The sequence below is a fragment of the Psammomys obesus genome, unplaced genomic scaffold, assembly GCF_907164565.1.
Source record: "Psammomys obesus unplaced genomic scaffold, mPsaObe1.curated_primary_1811, whole genome shotgun sequence".
In the NCBI taxonomy this organism is placed as follows: Eukaryota; Metazoa; Chordata; class Mammalia; order Rodentia; family Muridae; genus Psammomys; species Psammomys obesus.
Window position 1 is genome coordinate 38,984,644 of NW_026585895.1, and position 22,937 is coordinate 39,007,580.

The 22,937-nt window shown below is 37.8% G+C and overlaps 1 protein-coding gene across 3 annotated transcripts in view; it reads right to left on the reverse strand.

The window, feature by feature from the left end:
- Kynu (kynureninase) overlaps positions 1 to 22,937 on the reverse strand; it is a 169,621-nt gene that overhangs the window by 106,774 nt on the left and 39,910 nt on the right. For all 3 annotated transcript variants that reach the window (XM_055600717.1, XM_055600716.1, XM_055600718.1), the window contains exons 2-3: positions 22,297 to 22,478; positions 325 to 445 (exon numbers count right to left, since the gene is read on the reverse strand). In XM_055600717.1, coding sequence (XP_055456692.1) covers positions 325 to 445; positions 22,297 to 22,468 — 293 coding nt within the window. In that variant the 5' untranslated portion in view covers positions 22,469 to 22,478. The remainder of the gene's footprint in view (positions 1 to 324; positions 446 to 22,296; positions 22,479 to 22,937) is intronic.

Here is a 22,937-nt window from a genome sequence, read left to right on the forward strand (position 1 = left end):
AACACTGAAAACTGTAAATTAATTTCTTTTGGTGATTGTTAACCATGTGAAATTAAATGGCTACACTGATTTAGATGTGGAAAAGAGGATTAAATGTTTATTAAATATATTATTTTACTCTCCCTCTATCACAAACTTGCCATTTGGCCTTATTCTGATCCTAAATTATTTCATCAAAATCTTATAGTATTAAAAATTATGGTCAATAAGGTTTTCCTCAGTGCTAAAATACTAAAGGTGTAACTTGCCCAAATCAGACACCTTTTATAATTTTCAAAACTCTCCTGTCAGATGTAGAATTACACCTTTTCTCATGGTACTTACATTTTGGCCCACTTATCAAGCTCTTCCTCCAGGTATGTTTTAACCATTTTTGGTTGAAGGCCAAGGGAATTTCCCAAGAAATAGATGGCATTGTCATCATTGTTCACTAAAGATAAATCAACTGAAACACAGGAAAATACACACAAAAATGTGCTCATTAAATTAATTAACATTCTTCCTCATGACATTGTTAATCCAACACAATTACCATAATTAACTAGAGGAAGGATAATAAATAACTTGCAGATATTCCCACAGAAGCATCAGGCTATGAACAGTAATTAACCTTTTGTATTTTACATTAAAACATAACTTAAACCCACAGAGATGACATGGAGATCTCTCACAGTTTTTGTGCTATGGGAAGGAATATGAATTAGCAGCCACTTCGAATCATAAATATCCAGAGGCTATAGGAAGCCTTAAAACAGTTTTTTTTTAATAGAATATATGATAGCCTATTCAATTATGTTAGATCACCAGAATTTAGACAAAGTACACTCTGAATTAATTTCCGTGTCCTGGAAACGTTTAGAAGTTAACCATCATAACACTTTTGGAGTTACGTGCCTTATGTGTTTTTACGTACACATGCGTAGTACGAACATTATAAAGATTGCTGTCTACATCTTTTCCTCCTTCAGATAGTTCCGAACATTGCTGCGTTCTCCATCTTAGGTCTTAGCCTTGACTACAGCAGATAAACAATTCTTATAGATGCTGCTAAGTATTAGAGACTGCTTAGAGACAACCCAAACACCTTACTCATTGTGATCAGCTATTGCACCTCCTTGTAGCATCTCTCAAACCTGACACAACAAAAAAGGACCAAAAAATCTGAGCACAGGGGTCTTTCCTGAGACTGATACTCCAACCAAGGACTATGCATGGAGATAACCTAAGACCCCTGCACAGATGTAGCCCATGGCAGTTCAGTCTCCAAGTGGGTTCCATTGTAATAGGAACAGGGACTGTCTCTGACATGAACTGATTGGCCTGCTCTTTAATTACCTCCCCCTGAGGGGGAAGCAGCATTACCAGGCCACAGAAGAAGACAATGCAGCCACTCCTGATGAGACATAATTGACTAGGATCAGAAGGAAGGAAAAGAAGTCCTCCCCTATCAGTGGACTTGGGGAGGGGCATGCATGCAGAGGGTGGAGGAAAGGAGGGATTGGGATGGGAGGAGGGAGGGAACCACGGGGGGGGGGATACAAAGTGAGTAAAGTGTAATTAATAAAGAAAAAAATTGTGAAAAAAAACCCCAGGTGTTAATGCCACTAGACATTCAAGCTGAAAGTTGTTGTCAGTGGGTGAGTGGGGCAATTTGGAACTCTGGATGGAACACGAAGATTGTTGGCTGCGTTTAACGGATTTATCGTGAGAACTTTGAACCCAAAGAAGAAAGAATGGAGATGTTGGAAAAGCCTAGAGTTCTTCCAGAGAAGAGTATACAAAAGATGGAGCCACATGAAGTGTTAAGGACATCAGCATCATTAAAAAGAAGGCCATACAATGGACTGGAGTAACCATTGAAAAAGAAAAAGAAAAGCACATTGGCCAGAGGAGTGAGCACATAAACACATTTGGAAGACCTTCTCTTGAGAGAACACTGCTCAGGGTGGATAGCACTTAGACAGTGTTTTCCCAGGATCAGCTTTGAGGCTACTCTGAAGTAACTGTAGCCATTGTTTAAATGAGGTGGGGATGGGGCTCAAAGGGAAGCTACTGCTGGAGCTGGGGCTGGTTTAGATATCACCCATGAGATGTTATTTTGCAGGCATGTAAAATGCAAGAATTGCGGAGTTATGTAGGCTTCCATCAAACTTTAAGGGAAAACCTAGGAGGCCAGGCAATGCTTATGAGAGAGCCGGGATCTCTGCGGGAAATCTTTGACAAGGCTTTGAAGCTACAGACACAATGGAGACCCCAGGAAGTTAGAGATTCCGGAAAAGTAGAGTGTTTGCTAAGAAAAGCTTTTTTTTTTTTTTTTTTTGGATCCAGCTGAGACAAAAGTCAAGTAGAGTCCAGCTTGCAGGTGGCAATGTCTAGAGGAACAAGACCACCCATGATCTGAGTTTCACCTTACTGAAACTATTTGTCCTAAACACTGCCTGGGGAAGAGGTGAAGAGGGGAGTCTAACTGCAGCCCAGGTTGATCTCAAAAGTCCAGTTCTTCTGTTTCAATTTCCACAGTGCTGGAATTATAGGTGGGCACAACCATGTCTCCCCAAAACTATGATTTTTAATACTTTCCCTGCTGAGTTTTGGTTGTTGGTCAGTCCCTCCTCTCTATTCTTTATTTCCCTTTCAGAATGGAATATTCACTCTACACTGTTCTTGGAGGAAGGCATCTTCCTTTATTTTTTTTTTTTTTTTTTTTTTTTTTTTTTTTTTTTTACAGGAGTTTGCTGCTGAGAATTTGCCTTTAGTTTCAGGAGACTTTAGATTTGAACTTTACAGCAATGTTGCAACAGTGGAGAATTTAAAGACTCCTAGAGATGGACTAAATGTATCTTGCCTTATATAAGAGATGGACATGTGCCTTGGGGACTAGGGGTAGGACTTTAAGGTTGGTATAGCAAATGTCCCTGGGCTCATATGTTGAAGCCTTTGACCCCTGCTAGTGGTGCTATGTTTTGGAGGTTACACTTTATTCCAATTCTCCCTGTCTCTTTGTCTGTGTCCCGGCATCATTAGGTCAGCACCTCTATTTCTTTATGCCCTTTTATCATGATGTTCTACCCCATCATGGTCCAAGCAAGATCAAGTGGTTAATCATGAACTGAACCCATTAATATGTGGCCCTAAAATGAATATTCACTTCTTGGAGTTACTTTTCTCAAACATTTTGTCACTGTGAAGAAAACTTTAAGTTGTACAGCTTCAGACATTAAGAAGGCACCTCCCCTGCGTGTGTTTGGGGACTGGGTAGGAGACTGACAGGAGAAAGCTTCTACTGTCACTGAAACCCATGACCTGTGACATAGAATCCTAGACAAGAATAAACAGGAAAGAAGAGTTTCTTACTGAATCAAGCAGTTCAGAGCACTCTGAGAGGCCTCTCAAAGCTTATAGACCCACAGGAAGAGGGAAAGAAAATTGCAAACAAGGGTGCCAAATTTGCTATTAAATCTTGAGCTAGTGAATTCGATCCTGCCTTAAAAATGAAATTATATTTATTTCTATGATTTGACCATAGCTAGGACATTAACGACATTTGAATAGTACAAAATAAAATAATCCTTTTTCTCAAATTGAACTAACTTCCTTCCTTCCTTCCTTCCTTCCTTCCTTCCTTCCTTCCTTCCTTCCTTCCTTCCTCCCTCCCTCCCTCCCTCCCTCCCTCCCTCCTTCCTTCCTTCCTTTCTTGTTTTTGTCCTGAGAATTGAATCCAAAGCCTTCTACAAACTAGTCAGGCACTGTACTACCAAGCAACACTTCCAACATGAACTTCCATTCCTTAACTCTAATTCACCTGATAGTCACATTATACAGAAAAATCATAAACGAGTTTCATTTTATTTTATCATATTACTGCCCTTTAAACACATTTCATCAGTGAGTCATTTTTTCAGCTATGTGATATTTCCTGCAGGTTTCACCCTAATAGTATTAACAGTGTCCCTCCCTTTGGTCTGTCTCTTATCTCTCTTCCTCTTCTTAATGTTTCCAGAAAGATTTATTTCCTTTGGGAAAGAGAGCATAAAGTCAGCTATTTGAGGAGAGTTGAGACATGAGTTGAGGAAGAAATGTATCGATGTTCACACATAACTTACTATGCAAAACCTCTCAGGAATTCATTGTAAGAAACAGCATCTGTGATAGCTGTGAAGGATGTGGCATCAAAGATTATCAACAAAATACTTTTATGGGTGTTCAAAATACTTTTATGGGTGTTCAGAGGATCTTCAAACAGCACCTGAACAGAATTCACCATGTGCATTACTGTTCATGGTCACATGGACCAAAGATAATCTTTCTTTTTCTTCTTGTTCTAATCCTCGCTACAGCACAGCTACTTTTTCTGTATTAAATGAGAAGAAAGGGAAGGAGGTTAAATATAACCTCCTTCTAAATTGCTTTGGAATCAGGATATTTATGTGTTCTTTGGTGTCTAGAGGTTATTCTGCATTCATGCAAGCCAGATCCTCTTGGTTAGAACATTAGCTGCTGGGCCTCAAGTCAGCCATGGCTCATTTTTTTCTCATCCTCAAGACTGTAGTGCCAATTGTTACTGACATCACCTCAATCAATACTTATAATTATCTTCTCTTACATTATAGTTGGATTCTACATTTAGAACTTTCTAAAACACATTTATACTTTTCATATTCCCTGTGCTTCTTAGGAACAATCCTTGAGAATATAAGTGTGGGCATATATATATATATATATATATATATATATATATATATATATATATATATTTATTTTTTTCCAAGTCCTTAGTGCCACCTCCCCAGTCTTTCTCACAACTTGATATCTTGTGAGTATATTATGTTTCATATTCATGGACTAAAGAGAGAATTTCCCATGCACACAAACACACAGTTTAAACACCCTGTGTGCACCTTTTTTTGAGGTAGATTTATTCTTTTCTTCCAAATATAAAATTATTATCAATGCATATCAGTTGTTAATGTTCTTTAGAATATTTTTATCTCATGATAATTTCTTTATTTCAATACATGTTCAGTTTGATGCTCTGCAAAAACCAGTTATTGTAGAAATAATGGCATTGACATACTTCTTTTCTTGGAATTAAGGATTTCCAATTACTTTAAGTGTTTCTCTGCCATTCGGTATTCCTCTATTGAGAACTCTGTGTTTAGCTCTGTACCCCATTTTTAAATTTGATTACTTGATTTGCTACAGTTTAACTTCTTGAGTTCTTTATATATCCTGGATATTAGCCCTCTGTCAAATATAGGGTTGGTGAAGATCCTTTCCCAATCTGTAGGCTGTCGTTTTGTTCTGACAACAGTGAACTTTGCTTTACAGAACCTTTTTAGTTTCATGAGGTCCCATTTATTGATTTTTGCTTTAGAGTCTGTGCTGTTGGTTCAAGAAGTTGTCTCCTGTGTCAGTGAGGTCAAGCCTCTCCCCCACTTTTTCTTCTAATCTGTTTAGTGTGTCTGATTTTATGGTTTATGTTGAGGTCTTTGATCCACTTCAACTTTAATTTTGTGCAGGGTGATAAGTATGGATCTATTTGCATTTTTCTACATGTAGATATCCAGTTAGACCAGAAACACTTGAAGATGGTATTTTTTTTTCCATTGTATGGTTTAGGCATCTTTGTCAAAGATCAGGTGTCCATAAGTGTGTGGCTTCATTTCAGGGTCTTCTATTTGATTCCATTGATCCACCAGCCTGTTTCTATGCCAGTGCCATGTAGTTTTTAGTACTGTTGCTCTATAGTGCAGCTTGAGATCAGGGATGAGATCCCTTCAGAAGATCTTTTTTTTTTTTTTTTTAGAGGATTGTTTTAGTGATTCTGGGTTTCTTGTTATTTCATATACAGCTCAGAATTTTTCTTTCAAGGTCTTGCACAGAGGTAGCCCATGGCAGCTCAGTCTCCAAATGGGCTCCTTAATAAGGGGAGCAGCGACTTTCTCTGACATGAACTCAGTTGCTGGCTCTTTGATCACCTCCCCGTGAAGTGGGGAGCAGCCTGACCAGGAAGACTATGAAAGACAGTTCTGATGAGACCTGATAGACTAGGATCAGATGGAAGGGGAGGAGGACCTCCACTATCAGTGAAATGGGGAAGGGAAATAGGAGGAGATCAGGGAGGAATGGTAGGAGGTAGGGTGGGATTGGGAGGAAACAAGGGTGGGGCTACAGCTGGGATACAAACTGAATAAATTGTAATAAATAAAAAATTATATTAAAAGAGAAAACAAATAAAAAAGTTTCCAATTTTGTTGCAGAGTTTTTGCCATTTCTAGTTTTTTTTTGTTTTTGTTTTTGTTTTTTGTTTGTTTGTTTGTTTAGTTTGACCCTCACTTGAATGGGGCACTATAAACTACTTTTAAAGTGAACTATAACTTTATGATGAGGTTACTGATTGTTTAGACATCTTTTGCAATTCTCTTTAAAGTTTTTTCTTCTAGTCCATCAGAAGACTATTTTCTTTGAAATGGCCTCACTCTTACTAAAAGGAGGAAGAAGTGAAGAAGATACCTCAGTCTTTTCCTTTTAGTTCAAACTGTTGAGATCTGCTTTGATGAAATATTAAATGGCTCCCTGATCTGGACCCTGGATGAACTGTGACCAGATTTGACCATTTGCTGCTTTTTTTCATTGTCAACCTCAAGTAGATAGGCTCCCAAGCAGTATTCTTGTTCTAGACAAAATGAGACACTGCTTTTCATGAACCAGGCTTTGTTGATCATTTCATCTCTGATACAGTGATTTTTGTTTGTTTCTTATCAGCATGGAAGCAACTACAGAGAACACATAAAAAAATAAATATAGCCATGACCTTAGAGAGGCTGCTCAAAAGGATAAAAGTGTCATTGAGTTTCTTCATAGGTCACTCTAAAATTCTTGTATGTTCTTAATTTCTTTTTCTGCCAAGCATCTACAATATGTTTCAGCTGGAACACTTATATTAGTGTTATATGCCCTCTGGATTCATTTCTAATTTAACAATTCTGAGTTTATCCAAGGGACAGTTCTTGTGTTAGAATGTCTCACAAATGAGGAGACTAAACGCTCAGTTTATTCTCTCAAGGTAATGGAGGCTAAAGGCCCAATATGAGATTATTATCTGGGTTAATTCCTTTCACAGGCTATGAGGAAGGATCTCTTCTAAATCTCTATCCTTGTCTATCTATGGCTATCTCCCTGTGGAGTCTTCATTGTATTTCTGTAAATCTGTCTCTTGTTCCCTCTTTTCATTAAAAATACCATGTCTTTGTAGATTAGGGACATTAATGATTAATGTTTAATGTAATATTTATTCCACATGAGTTTTCATCTTTACATGCATTTGGAGGTCAGAGAACAATTTTCAGGAGTCACTTTCTCTTTCTCCAATGTAGTATCCAGGGACTGACCTCAGTTCATCAGACTTCACACCCTCAGTCATCACACTGATCATCAGCATTGATGCTTAGAGGACATCTTTCAACCCACAGTACTCTCTTCAAAGGCTGAATTCACTCAGAACTTAAGAACTTGCTGAAGCTCTTAAGAACTTCAACTATCTCTACATAATTTCATTAAGGTAAATTTAGGACAAAAGTATGAATTTATCCTAGATGTCTCCTTACATGGTTATGGCTTCAGTTTGGTCATTTGGAGCATGAGGTTCTTTAAATTCATTTTATTACGTCTGATTAACACACCAATTAATAAAAAAATTACCAATCACTTTAGTCCTTATTTACTCCATCATTAGCTGGATATAATTTATTGGAGCACAAAATGACAACACCTTGTTTGAAAGATATTATTTGGCTTTATTTATAATCTTAGCATCAAGCAATGTTTCATTCTATAACATAGAATTTGTGTTCCAATGACCAAGCCCTAGATTTGCCTTTCAGAAAAAGAACTGAGAATTTAATACCAACCCAAGGCTATGAATGAGGTTCTAGATAAAAATAAAACATAACAAACAAAACAAAAATAAAAAGAACTAAAAAAAATTAATAACCAAAACAATAAAGTTGATTTCATAGGTACAGAAAGATTGAAGAAAGGAGAAACAAAAGAACCAGATGATTCATAATTCAAAATTACTCTAATGTAGACTGGGCAAAATAATAAAAACTAATGGCTTTTTAAAAATAGATGTCTTGAAGTTATTTTTAAAGGATTAAACATTACAGGCTGTAGAGGATTAAGGCAACTTTTTTTAAAATATTTTTTCATAGTGATTGAAGATGCCCGTTGGCACATTTGACTCTTATCTCCCATTTCTCTTGGTTTTTATAGAAGGTCAGATCTACAGCTTGATTTCATTTTGTTGATACCAAACTCCATCAAACTTAAGTGTGGATGGGTGTAAATGAAATTCAGTCTAGGTCCAAGATAGGACCTAGTTTAAAAGAATGATCCTTATAACTATTAACAGTTCCAGATTTGGTCAAGTAAGCAGAAAAACTAAACAGAGAAAGACCAATACTACATGTTCTTTCCTATAGATGCTGAAAAAAAAAATCAACTTGAGTGTCTAATAGTGATTACTAAAGGCTGAGAAACTTGAGAACAGAAAGAGTAAACACTGGTCTCTCACTGCACAGTGGAGAGAACATGCATGGTAATTGTTCAGCCTTTTATAGAGAATCAGGAAGAAGGAGCTTGATGGTTCCAAACAAAAAGCTCGGACAAGGAAATATACCCGTTCATCACCTTGACGGGATCAACTCATTTTGTATGCACATATTAAAAATAAAATAGCTGGGCTTGGTGGCACATGTCTGTAATCCCAGACCTTTGGGAGGCAGAGGCTAGTGGATCTTTGTGAGTTCAAGGTCAGTCAATACAGGACAGCCAAGGCTACACAGAGAAACTCTGTCTTGAAAAACCAATAAAAAATAAGTAATAAATAAACAAAAATTCGGTGTCATAATGGCCGTGAAGTTGTATTTTATGTTTAACTTAAATTCAGAAAAACAAATTGTAGCTTGTTGCTGATGTGGCTTCTAATTCCTCCATCAGAGGGGAAAATTACAACAGAAACAAAAACCAAGCTCAGCTGCACAGTACAGAAACAAAAGGCAGCCTCACTCTGGCCTTGGTGCATCTCTGTCGGCTCCCTCCCTTGTGAGTCAATTATCGTATTCAGAAGCTTCTCTCCACAAAGGACCACTAGACCCTCGGAGCAGCTACTACCCCCTTCGGCTGACATCTCACATCTGCAGCTTGGTCCTCTCACCTCTGGTGGCAAAGCCTGTTTCCAAACCTTCTGCCAAGGTTACCCAATCCGACAGGTGGATTTCCCAAAGCTGTCTGGAGTGATTTAAGTTCTGCTAGCTGTTCCTGGGTTGATTAACTCCAAGAAAACATACCCCTTTAGTAGTCACAGGCATACTAATGAAGCCATTTTAAGTTGTAATTATTTTAAGGTCTGAAAAGTAGAGTTTAATGTCTACTCTGTGTATGAATTTTCTGTTATACTGCTTTCCACACACACAAATGCACTTATTATATGTTTAAGCCCTTCACTGAGTAACATAATTTGCTCACACATGCTCTTAATTGAAAATACATTACATACCAGTTACAGGTATGTCGTGATTGAAAGAGATAAACTACTGCTTATCATGTAAGTATATTTATATACTTACGTGTAAGTATATTTATATACTTATATATAATTATTTCTATATACTTATATATAATTATTTCTATATACTTATATAGTTGCAGCTGTTGAAAGTGATTATGACTCATTCATGAAATGATTACTCTAAAAATGCTGCCAATGATAAGCAAATCTTCATGTGCTTCCTTAGGTTTACTTTCTAGTCCATCACTTAAAAAACTGGAAAAAATAGCAGTGTCTGGGCTAGAATCAAAGATTCGGATTAACTTGCTCCCACAGAGTACCTCTCCATTAAGCATTTTTTTTTCCATTAAGCATTTTTTTAAAAAATCATCTAACAAATTTTCCAAGCTTACTTTAGGAGGTCTTTCACTCAACCCAATTCACAAAAATCACCAAATGAAACAGACAAACAAACAAAACACTGAGATTCCTTGGGATTAATGGAAGTACCAAGATCATAGAGGGTACTTTACCTTTTAATTAACAACATGCAGTCACAGGGATGTAATAATTGAGGAACCCTATTTAAAATGTTTTGATATTCAATAATAAAATTCTTGTGAACAAATGCAAATGGTTCAGCATATTATGGTAAGTCAAGTGGGTCATGTTAGGATCCAGGTGAAAGGTTCTGCCTGACTCTCTCAAAGCTAAAGAGACTGCATTCTCAATACAGTTTTAATTCCTCACAAAAGATGCACACACTGAAGCAATACTAATCTCACATTGAGAATCCAGCAGAAGTTCAATGTAGAAAATATGCATTAGCTTTATTATTTTTACTCTTATTTTAATTTACATTTACTTTTTTTTCATGTGTGTTTCTCTGTGCCTGCCAAGTATGTGCAGAGAGATAGCGAGCATCTGCCCACAGGGCCCGGAAGAGGGCATCAGATCCTCTGGTGATGGAGTTAAAGGGGATGATGAGCTGCCTGATGTGGGTGCTGGGAACCAAACTCAAGTCCTCTGGATGATCATCAAGTGCTCTCAACCTCTGAGCCATCTGTCCAGATAATTATTATCATTATCATTATCATTATTATTATTATTATTATTATTATTATTATTATTATTAACATCCTTCTTCAGTTTATGAAAGGAACTCGGAAGTGACCATGTAGTTTTGCATAAAAGTCCAAAGATTTATACATGAGTATAGAATATTTTTAAAACAAAATGATTCTGAAATGAATTCATCTCTCAGTGACTGAGTTCACCAGGAGCCTGGTGTGAACTTTGGACATCTGAACCACAGGCCTTATTGTGATTTATATATCAGCATTCAGTGTGACTAATGGCAATTGTGCTCATTCAGTTTCAGAAAAGTGACTTTTAATTTCTTCCTATGCAACTGGTGTTTGCTATTAGAATGAAAGATTAACATTCTTTAATTGTTTTCAAGCATGTGTTCTTTTTAAAAAATATTGTCTAGTTTTGTTTTTTTTTTTTTTTTAATTTTTATCCATGAACAAGAAAACACCACTTTGTGCTTTGGAGATGTCAAAGTACTGAATGACACAAAAAAGCGAAGCTGTCAAAGCGGAGGTCCTGACTTAGGGAGCATTGCAGGCCTCAAAGCTGCTTTGACAATCTTGTCTTGGGACAGATTTCTGTGATCACTGTAAGAGAACTTTATGGTAATGTTTTTGCCTAAAGGCATGGTTGGGAGGCGGGTGAAAGAAAATGAAATACCTCAGTGAGACTTTACTCCCAGAAAACACATTGTTTGATTTGAAAGAATTCATATGTGACATGTCCACTCCCATATGGGGATGTGAAGACTTTAACACCAGTAATGAACAGCATATGACAGGTGAGTTTTGGTTGTTATGACAGAGCTGCTCAATTTGAAATTCTAGGCTAGAATTTCTTCTTTCTCTTCTTTCTTTCTTTCTTTCTTTCTTTCTTTCTTTCTTTCTTTCTTTCTTTCTTTCTTTCTTTCTTCCTTCCTTCCTTCCTTCCTTCCTTCCTTCCTTCCTTCCTTCCTTCCTTCCTCCCGTCTTTCTTCCCCTCCTCCTTCCTTCCCTCCTTCCCTCCTTCCTGCCTTCCCTCTGAGACAGGGATTCTTGTTATCTTGGAACTCCCTATGTAGACTATGCTGGCCTTGAGTTCAAAGAGCCAGCCTCTCTCTCCCAAGTGCTGGGGTTTTAAAGGTGGGTGCCACAATACCTGGATCTAAGCTAGAATTTCAATTTTCAATGTACTATTGTATATACTGTAGGTTACAGTATATGCCCTAGGCTACAGTGACAAGTTTTTCATGGCAGAGCATGACATAAAGTTCCAAGGTAATGATAAATTGTATTATAAGGCCAGGCCACTGGGTGACCACCAGGACAATCTTAAGCCTTGTCTTTGTTTCCCTTTCTTATCAAACAAACGCTGAGATTGCTATGAGCACATGAGGGTGGATTTTAGATCATTGCCCTCAGTTCTGCACAGTGTTACCTGGTTGTTAATAGTTATTCCTGTATTGAACACATCTTTCTTCTCATAGCCTTTTGGTTTCCTGCTGCTGACATGAGGCTCACTAAGTGCCTTCCATCAGTGCTGAGCAGTATCCTCAGAGGCTTATGGAAGGGAGGTACAAACAGGGTGCTGCTCTCAGTTCTATTCTGGCCTGATTTTGAAGTATCCCATGAGCCCCAGTTGCATCTTCCTGTGGTACAATCTTTCTACCTCCTGTTGCTCCTGCAGAGAAGACTACAGAAGCCTGTGTGGTAGATGAAGGCTACCTGACCCCTCTGCCTTGCCTCCCCCAGGTGTTTGTGGACACCAGAGGACAAGGGAGTGGACAGCAAGACCACCATACAAAGTGAAGCTGGAGACATTCCTCATTCAGAGAATCCTGAAACAGCATTTTACGCTGCTTAGTAATAGAGTCATCATGGGAGACTCCAGCATACAAAGGTTTTTTTTTTTTTTTTTTCAATGTTTTTATAGTACTCTGGGGCTTTATTTAAATTCATGCCATTGTCTTTTTTATTTTTTATTAATTACACTTTATTCATTTTGTATCCCCCCCATAAGCTCCTCCCTCCTCCCCTCCCGATTCCACCCTCCCTCCCCTTTCTGCATGCATGCCACTCCCCAAGTCCACTGATAGGGGAGATTCTTCTCTCCTTTCTGATCTTAGTCTATCAGTTCTCATCAAAATTGCCTGCATTGTCCTCTACCGTGGCCTGGTAAGGCTGCTCCCCCCTCAAGGGGAGGTGATCAAAGAGCAGGCCAATCAGATTATGTCAGAGGCAGTCCCTCTTCCCATTACTATGTAACCCACTTGGACACTGAACTGCCATGGGCTACATCTGTGCAGGAGTTCTAGGTTATCTCCAGGAACAGTCCTTGGTTGGAGTATGAGTCTCTGGGAAGTTCCCTGTGTTCAAATTATCTTGTTCTGTTGCTCTCCTTGTGGAGTTCCCGTCCCCTCCAGCTCTTACTGTTTTAACACAAATATCTCAGATGGCTATGTCCTGTTCCTGTGCCTGTCTGCCTGTGCCCTCAGTGACTATAGTGACAAGAACTTTTCTATTGAACTTGTTGCTAACTATTTGCTAACTCCCAGCCAGTGTGTAATAAACTATAAACACACACACACACACACACACACACACACACACACACACACACACACGGCCCTTCCCTGCTTCAACCCTCACTCTCTTCTCCAGGAGTACTCATGTGGCCCAGTCTGTTGAGAATCTTGTCACAGAGTTTTGTCTTATCACTGGGACACTTTAGTTTTTAGTTTAAGAGAGCTGAAAAACAATGCTTTGTTTTTATTTCCAGTTTTGTCTAAATTGAGAATTTCTTTGCATATTTCAAGACAGGGACAGAGAAAAAGTGTAGGGGACAAGGATAGGGAAGAGAAAGGAAATAAATAGGATATTCTGTTCTTCAGAGATACACAGTGCCTTTGCAAGTTAATGGACATAAAATGGTTGCCGGTTGTGTTCCAATCACTAGGTGGAAACACAGAGGGGCCAGTTTTGCTTGTTCCCTTCATGTTTTGAGTATTTGGAGTCCCTTATTACCAGGAAGAGCCAGGCATGTAATCTGAGTTCGTTGGGTATAATTGCCTGACTGTAAAATTGTTCCAGTCTTAATAATTGTAATACTGAGGCAATATTGAACCGTATTTCAGCAGTGTGGAATAAGCTGGGATTTATGCTTGTGTCTGTAAATCTGAGATCACAGTCCTCTTAGAAATGAGGTCAAAACTTCAGTTGAAGACGAAGATGCCTCAGAAGCAAAGCAATTGGTGGGGAGGGGGAAGCTTCCTTTGCTTCCATTATCTAGTACAAACAATTCTGCAGGTCACACTTGCTAAGGAGCTGTTCTGTTCCTGGTCAGGAACATTTTTGAAAGATGAGAGTGCTAACATATTCTGCCTTATAGTGCTTGAAGATAAGGCTTATTCTTTTTTTATTCAGTTCAGGTACTATGGATATTTACTTTCCTTTGAGCTTCGGAACCCTTGCTTGCAATTTGTACTTAGGTAGCCATCACACACAACTTGACATGCTGGAGCACTTCCACCGTGACACTGGGGTCTGTGGTGGTGTGTCTAGCAGACCTCTGATGAGTCTGGAGAGGTGACGGCAGAGATGCAAGTTGGCTCCACTTAACAGGCTTAAGTGTTTTTACTTTCAAACGCGTTTTCAACTTAGGATATTTTCAATTTGTGATTAGCTTATATAACTACTTGTTTAAGGGCCATCTGTAGATTAGGCTAGAGTCAGAACTAGAAATACAAGCAAATTGTAAAGGAGTTTCAACTTTTCTTGCCATTCTTGGGGAATTTCTAGAACTGAAAACCCCAAACCATAGGTATGGGGCTCTGTCAGAACTTTAAGAGAATCCTTTTTCTTGTCAGAGCAGATTTCTCCTAAAGACTGTGAAGAAGGGGGCTGGAGAGGTGGCTCGGTGCTTAAGAGTATTGGCTGCTCTTCCAGAGGACCTAGCTTCAATTTCCAGCACCCATGTGGCACCTCACAACTGTCTGTAAGTTTAGTTTCAGGGAAGGCAAAACACCAATGCATTAAAACAACAACAAAAACAAAAATACAACTGTGAAGAAGGTATGAGATATTGCAATTGTTGGTGCATTTTTTGTCTATGCCATCTATTCATTTTTCCTATAGTATGTGTTAATCCAGCCTCAGGTTTCTGGGCCACAGTTCTGAGAAGGAAAGCAACATAGACACTTGTCAACTTTGTTTCCACTTTTCTTGCCTCTGGTAACAGCAGTGACAAAATGAAGTCTCAGTTTTCTAGCACAGGTACATAAAGATGTACTGGGCCACGTACAGCAAAAGAGTTCCTTGTTGTGGCCTTGCATGCTCATCAAAACCAAAACTGAAGCAAAAATGATCCTCTCTCAGTAGCAAGCAGTTCCAGAAGATCAGATAGAGTCACACATGAGCCTCTGAATTCATTCTGTGTGCGAAGATCTGGCACTAATCTGTAAAATGGAACTAGCTAAGTACATATATCTAAGTACACAGATTTACTCATATTGTAAACATCCATTAACCTGGCTTATATACTTTCCTGAATGGAAGCTGTACTCATGTCTAGTTTACTGTTTGGAATGAAATGGGTGCATTTCTTTGTGTCTTGCTGGGTGGCTGAATACTAACATTACAGAAAACATCTTATTAAGTACAGTTCAATATTATTAGATTTCTTGATATTATCCCATGGGAACACTGGTTTTCTTTATTTTTTAAATTGCTTCTTAGCCTTTAATTATTATTGTTACATATGTATATGTAAGTTTTAAAATGTAACCTGCTGAGTCCCTGTACTGTTGCTTACATGTATATGTGTTAAGGGCTGCCCACTTGGAATTGGATAACCTAAGAGAAAAATGATCAGGACATATCCTGGATAATAGTGTCTTCTCTGTAAGATGGGGAAGTATAACCACGAAACTTAAAAAAAAATACAGTCACCTAAACAGTACTTGAAAAATGACACTACTTGAAATGTGAATGGGGTAAATCTTACATGGCTTCACCTCTAGATAAATTGCTACATGTAACTCATGGCTACTAAGAGAGGGTGGTTTTGTTTCTATTTTATTTCGTTTTGTTTTGTTTTTATAAGGATGCAAGGCTATGCCCATCTAAAGCCCTTGGGACTTGACCTTGAAGGAGGTAGATTAAGAAAATTATTGTTCACCACCAGACTTATTGATATAATCGTGTATAATTGTTGAGTCTGTTAGTTCTCTATGTGGTCTGGGAATTGTAGGGTGGAAGACTCCTGAATAAAGGATGTATTCTGAGGGTTTAAAAAGGATTTCCTTATACTCTTGAAAATAAGTTCTCCTTAGGAAAAACAGATATACAACTGTGATTGTTTGAATGAGAACCCACATAAGCTCATACCTTGAAAGCTGATCCCAAATTTGTGGAACTGTTTGAAAGGATTAGGAGGCTTGGTTTTGTTAAAGGAAGTGTGCCATTGGGGTAGGCTTTGGGGTTTTAAAGGACTCATATGATTCTTACTGTTTCTTTCTGGCTTGTGGTTGTACATCAACATGCTAGCTCTCAGCTGTTTCTTTGGACTTCTGTCTTGGACTCTAACCCTCTAAAACCATAAACCAAACTAAATGATTTCTTTTATAAGCTGCCTTAGCTATGATGCTTTATCACAGTAATAGAAAGGTAACTAGGACAGTTGAAGGAGAATATAAACCTTGTCCCCACACTTGGGAGAAACCCTGGACTCTTTTTTTTTCTTTAAATGAAAATATTTTATTGTAATACCATATAATAGAAACCATATTTTCATCTACATAACCTTACAGGAAATGAGTAAAAAGGGAGTGGCACAAGTGATTCAAGTATTCATTTTGACATAATTCCGGAAAGATACTTTTGACTGAGTTTTCAAATATAAATTTGTTACTGAATAGAATTAGCATTTCTTTTACACTTTTGCATTGAACCACAAATAACTTCAGTATATTCACTCAAATTAGATCTGAAAAAAAGCTTACCATCTTTCCATTTATTTCCTGTCTTTGCTGCTACATCTGCGTCATTCCATCACCTTGCTAAATCCTCTTATCTTCCATATTTCCAGGGAATCTTGAGGGTAATGTCTGTGTCCTCTTGAAAGAATACAGACAATCCCAAATTCCATTCTGTCCTTTTGAAATGTGAACCCTGTACTCTTGATAAACACATTTTTATGTTCAGCTCTCTGCCACAGTGAACAGTAAGGCATGGGCTGCATTGTCAGAAGGATTTAAAAATTAGATGTGGCCGTGAAAATTCTTCAGTAAACAGCTATCTGAATTGTTGAACTTGACTAATATGCCCATCTCTTGAGGGTTGACAAAGACTGTCTTTGGAAGTTCATATTATCTTGGGGTTGGGGGTTCCATGAGCTGAAAATATGAGGACAGAAAACAAAGCTACTATAGTTTTTCCTTAGCTGAAAACACTTCCCTTTCTTTTTCACATTCTCCCCAGTTTCTTTTTCTTAAAGTGCGTCCATAATCAAAGACATTTGTGGTTTTGTTTTCCTCCCTGTGATCACTGCTTTTCTTCTTTTCATGGGAAAGATTCTTGGGAAATGGCTGCAAACTCCGGTTTCCAATCTTTCAATTACATCTTCAAAAATACATTCCAATGGCTTGATTAAAGTTAAGCCTATTAAATAACGCTTTCCTAACTGCTGGAATAGGAGGCTGGACTCAGTCTCTGTAATAGCAGAAGCTGGGAAGCACTCTAATGTCTTTGAATGCCTTCCTACACACATTACATGTTCCCTGATTTCCTGCTTTCATTAACAGTTTGCTTTTCATGCTCATACAACAGTTTCATTTCCAGAAATTTTGTTCCAGTGGCATGAATAGTTCCTAATATTCAAGCCTAAATTTTCAAATGTTACCTAAATGTTGATAACTCTCAAATGTGCATTTTCAGTGTAAACCCAGCTGTTGGCTGTTCCCTAATTCTACTCCCATTTTCCTTTATAGTACTAGAATTGTTAGCTCAGCACATGACTGTTAAGAATGAAAACATGAGGCTGGAAAGATGGTGTGGAAATTGAGAGCATTTACTGTTTATGCAGAGAACCTTGATTCTCAGCACCCACATCAGGAAACTCACAACAGCCTGGAATCCCAGTTCCAGAGGATCTGATGCTCTCTACCCTGCAAAGGCACTCGTGGGTATGTAGTGTTCCTAAAGTAATGCAGCCTCACATATACACTTAAGTAAATATTTTTTTTTAAATAAAGAAAAAGACATTTTATCAGTACTCTTTTTTTTTTCAGTTATGTGGGGACATGTTAGGTAAAGTCTGAACCCTCCTCAAAGAAGAGGACATACCCTGCTCTGTGTTCTGTTTGTCCCTACTTGCTTTCTACCACTGTGAATCCTAGCTGTTACCTTTCTGAACTCCAAATCAGTGCCACACATAGCAGAGCAGCAAGAATTTAGTTTTCTTATTTATTTGGTAATTAGTTGCCTAAAACAAGCTAACTATGTGAACTGCGTCACTGGTATTTAATATATACTATAAAGCCAGGCTGGTGCAGTGTCTGCTAACATTAAATCTACTGTTTAATAAGTAGTTCAACTATTTTTTGATGCTCAGCCCCTTTCCTCACCTTCATTTTTTTTTTTTTGCTTCTTTGGTCTTATTGCCCCTTACTCACACTCACTATATAATACTCATGTATACTTTCTCCTTTCTTCTCATCCTTCTCTCCTTCCCTCCCTATCCTTCATTAATTTCTTCCACCTTCCCTCTTCCCTTCCTTCCTTCCTTTGTTCCTTCCTTCCTTCTTTTTGTCCTTCCTTCCATTTTTGGCTATCCCCTGCAGAATAAAGTCAAGCATTAAGAATATCACCAGCTTAGTATGAACACTCTCATCAATTCCATAATAGTATTTCAGAAAATGTTTGTTAAGCTTATTTGCTTTGAACAATTACACTGGAAATCTATACTAAACATATATTTAATAATTAAAAAAAAACCCTAGAAATCTGTAGGTTGTATATTTTTTTCTTGAAGAACTTTAAATTTTAATTTTTATGTTAGCATGTAAGGTAATAGATTTCATTGTGGCATTTCCACACTCAGATGCCAGTATCCTTTGTTCTCATGGCTTTCTGCTTTCCTCCCCTCCTTGCTGTCTGCTTCCCTATGACTGGTTTTCTTCTTTCCCACACATAGTTCTCCTTCTGCTTCTTGTATCCCATTACCTATTTTCTCTCCCTTATGAGCTCCCCCTCTCCTTTCTAGCTTTATGACCACCCTCTATTCTGAATGCACAAAGAAGAGAAAGCATGTGATATTTGTGCTCAAATATTTAATTACTTTGCTTATTAGCACAATGAGCTGATCTCTTTCCTGGAAATGTGGCTTTTTTTTTTTTTGTATCTCTTTATAGTTGCATAACATTACATCCCATGTAGCATATTTATCTATCCATTCTTTTGTTGCTAGACATGAGATGCAGGTTCAGTTTCCTGGCCATTATAGATAGCATAGCAAACAAACACACAAAAATATTTAGAGATGCAAGCATTTCTGTGACATGCTGACTTGGAGTCCTTCAGATAGTTAAGAAAGAGTGACAAAGCAGAGTAGCATGGTAATTCTGACTTTGATTTTGAACACCCTCCACACTCATTTTCACAGTTGCTGCATCTGTTTACATTCTTATAAGTGGAGAATGAGAGTTCCTCTTTCCCTACATCCTTGCCAGTATTTGTTGTTATTTGATTTTTCCCTCTTTCTTTTCTTCTCTTTCTTTCTTTCTTTCTTTCTTTCTTTCTTTCTTTCTTTCTTTCTTTCTTTCTTTCCTTCTTCTGCTTTTTTGTTTTTATATTATCCATTCTGACTGGGGTGAGATGGAATAGTAAGGAACTTTTTATTTTCAATTCATAATGGCTAAGGATGTTGAACATCTTTCAAGTATCTGGTCCTTTGTATCTCTTCTTTTGAAAAACGTCTGTTCAGCTCATTAGCCCAGAATACATCTATCATATTTTATATATTTAATATAATAGGCATTTTCATAATGTATGTATATAAAATATATACTTACATCTAATGAAAATACCTATTTAACAAAAGCAACCTGCTGAGTAAATGTAAGTGTTGTCATTCTTTACAGATTTGGAAAATACCATGAAAACCATGTGGAGCACAAGACTCCAAACAGCAAAAGCAACTCTTACAAACTCTTATAAAGAGCAATACTGGACGCATTCCAGAACTCAATCCCAAATTATATTACAGTACCACAGTAACAAAAACAGCATGGTACTGGAACATAATTAGGCAAGCAGACTTTGCAGAAAAGAAGACCCAGGAAAAAATCTACTACTTAATTTTTGACAAGGAGTATCATAAATATGGATGTATTTGATATATACCAAATATATATGTGTATATATACATATAAAACACATGTAGGTCATGATTCGAGAGGAGATATGGGAGTATACGAAGTGTTGGAATGAGGAGAGGGGTAGAAATGGTGTAAAAACAGAGGATTAAAATAGGAAACCCTCAATAAAAAAAATTAAGAAAAGGCAGAATTTATCAAACTAGGCTGGATAAAATAGGATTTCTGCGTGCATTTCTACGTTTGTAGTCTTTAAAGCGGAAGACTTATCCCCCAACCTGCAGAGTAACCTATTCAAAATGTGTCGTAAAAGACTACCAACTTGAAAACTGTTAGAAGGAAAGCACAGGCAAAATGCTTCAAGGCAAGAACACAGTCTAGGAATTGAAAAAAGAAAAAAGGAAAACCTTTGGCAGCTACATCTCAGTTGGGGTATTAATGTCTAGGGTATTTAAGGATTGAAAAAACTAAGTGTGCTATAAATCATTACTTATTTCCCCCAGTTATTCTAAAAAAATGTAAGTCAAATAAAGAAAATGATGAAATTCTTGTTGAATGGGTGAATCCTTAGACAAAAACACATATAGAAAGAATACAAGAATGGAGATTAATTGTTCCTTCTCCAATATACTACCTGATTTCATCTAGAATAGGTGATAAATGGTCTAACCCTAAGGCTGTGATTAAATAATTCTGGGATTAGAATTTCTAAAAAAAGTCACTGTCTAACACTCAGTCTGCTGGTGAGGAAATCATGCTTTGTCTTGATGATCTAAAATTGTTTGCCACCTGAAACTATTTTTTAAAACAAATTTAAATTCTTTATTGAATCAATTTATTGTGCCTCTTTCTAGTCTCTTTAAAAATCAGCAATGACTTGACCAAGCAAGTCTACTGGACAAAAAAATAAATAAATAAAATAAAAAAGTCAAAGCAGGTACTATTCTTACAGTCGGGACAATGGCATCAACTTTTTTTTTTTTTTTTTTTTTTTTTTTGGTATCAACTCTTAAATGATTACATATGTAATGCTGTTTTTAAAAGAAACCTTTATTTTAAAAAAATAAATGTTTTTCAGAATTATGTGTCTGACTTCTCTGTGTGGGTAATGCACATAAATGCAGGGTTCCACAGAGGCCAGAGGTGTTGAATTCTCCTAGAACTAGGATTACAGGCAGCTGTGAATTATCTGACATGAGTGCTGGGAATTGAACTCTGATCTTCTAGAAGAGCAGTATGTGCTCCTATTCACCGAGAAATCACTCCAGTCCCAGAAACTTCTACTTGCAACACATAGGAAAGCAGTTTACTACAATGCACACAATAAAATTTAACATCTCATCTATTTTTAAGTGTACAGTCCTATGATACCTGATTCGCACTTCTCTTTCATCTTTCCAAAATGATGCCTGGTGCTAAATATGACAGTCTCACACGACTTGATCGCATAGGTGTCATGTTTCACGGGGGTGCTTATATAATGCAAGCCAAATGGGAGTATGTGACCCAACCTTATCCTGAAATGATGTTCTTGAAGATTCTTTGATTCCAAGTGTTTGAAATTGTATCCACTTTGTTAAATTTGAAGGAAAAATAAAGGAAGTTGGACTATACAAATCAAGCAAGGCGGTTTTCATGATTTCTTCCAGTCAGCCTTTTTACTGATGTAAAACAATGGAGCTTGACATAAGATGCCTCACAGTTTCTGTTCCTGTGCTACCTATGTTTAAAAACAGGATTCCCCCCCCCAAACATAAATTTTCAGGTCTCTTTGTTATATCAGAGATGCAGTGTGGGTTTCTTCCAGCCCTTACACTTGTTGCCTTTGCTTATAGCATGTGAAGATAGCTATTCACAGAATCTGCCTCCTAAGACTCACAGCCGCAAACGCATTAGCTCCCAGACAAGCACCATGCTATCATCAATGAGATGCTACAAAATAAGAGATGTTCTAATATCGCTTTGAAAAGAACCGCTTTGTGCTTTAAGTGCCGAGAACAAGCAAACGCCTCTGCCTGTACTTTTCAATCAGCCGCCTCATTGTTCAGAGACGTAGACGACAGCATAAGCACCCTGTCAGCATTATTTTCAGAGAAGGATAAAAAAACATAAAGCACATGAGGCTCAGGTAGGTGGATAAGTTGATAGAGTAGCATCAAGGGCCTGCTGTTTCCTCAGAAACAATTTTAACAGCTCTATTATGTAGTGGAACAATGGTTTTCAAAGATTTATGACAGTCACATGCTTTAGCAGAAATAAATTAATTGCTAAATTGATTTATAAAGCCCCTTCCCGGTATTCTTACTTGAAGGCAGATCCCGCATTTTGGGGATGTGAAAACAGTCCCTAAAATGCCTCAGTTTGTCTTCCTCATCCAAGCGGAGAGCAACCCTCTCATCCGTTGGGTGACATTTGAGTTCAGCTGCGATGCGCCGGACAGCATCAGCAGGCAGCTCGAGAGGCGAGGGCTCCATCATAAACTGTTACCTAAGAAGGAAGTAAAAGGGTGAAAGGATGTAGCCATCATCATTTTTCTGCAGGATATTAGCTTTTTGTGGAGTGCACCATGATTTTTAAAACGAGATTCCCACTTTTTTAATCCCAGAAGCAATAGAATTACATCCAGGAGTGGTGGTGCTCAGCTGCAATCCCGGAACCGGAAGGCTGAGGTCGGAGAACTGCTGAGAAACAGGCATAAGCTTAGGCTACATAGTGAGTGTCTCACCAGGATGATCTACATACGGAAACTCAATGCCTAGAGATAGGGCACCAGGAGCAAAGGCCCTTGCTGCCAAGCCTGAAAACCCAAGTTCCATCCCTGAGACCCACACGGTGGAAGGAATAATGTAATTACTCGCCTTAAACGTCATCCTGAGATTTTTGTCATATATAAAAAGAAGAAAATGGCAGTAACTTGAAGATGTTTGAAAATATTATTATGCTCGC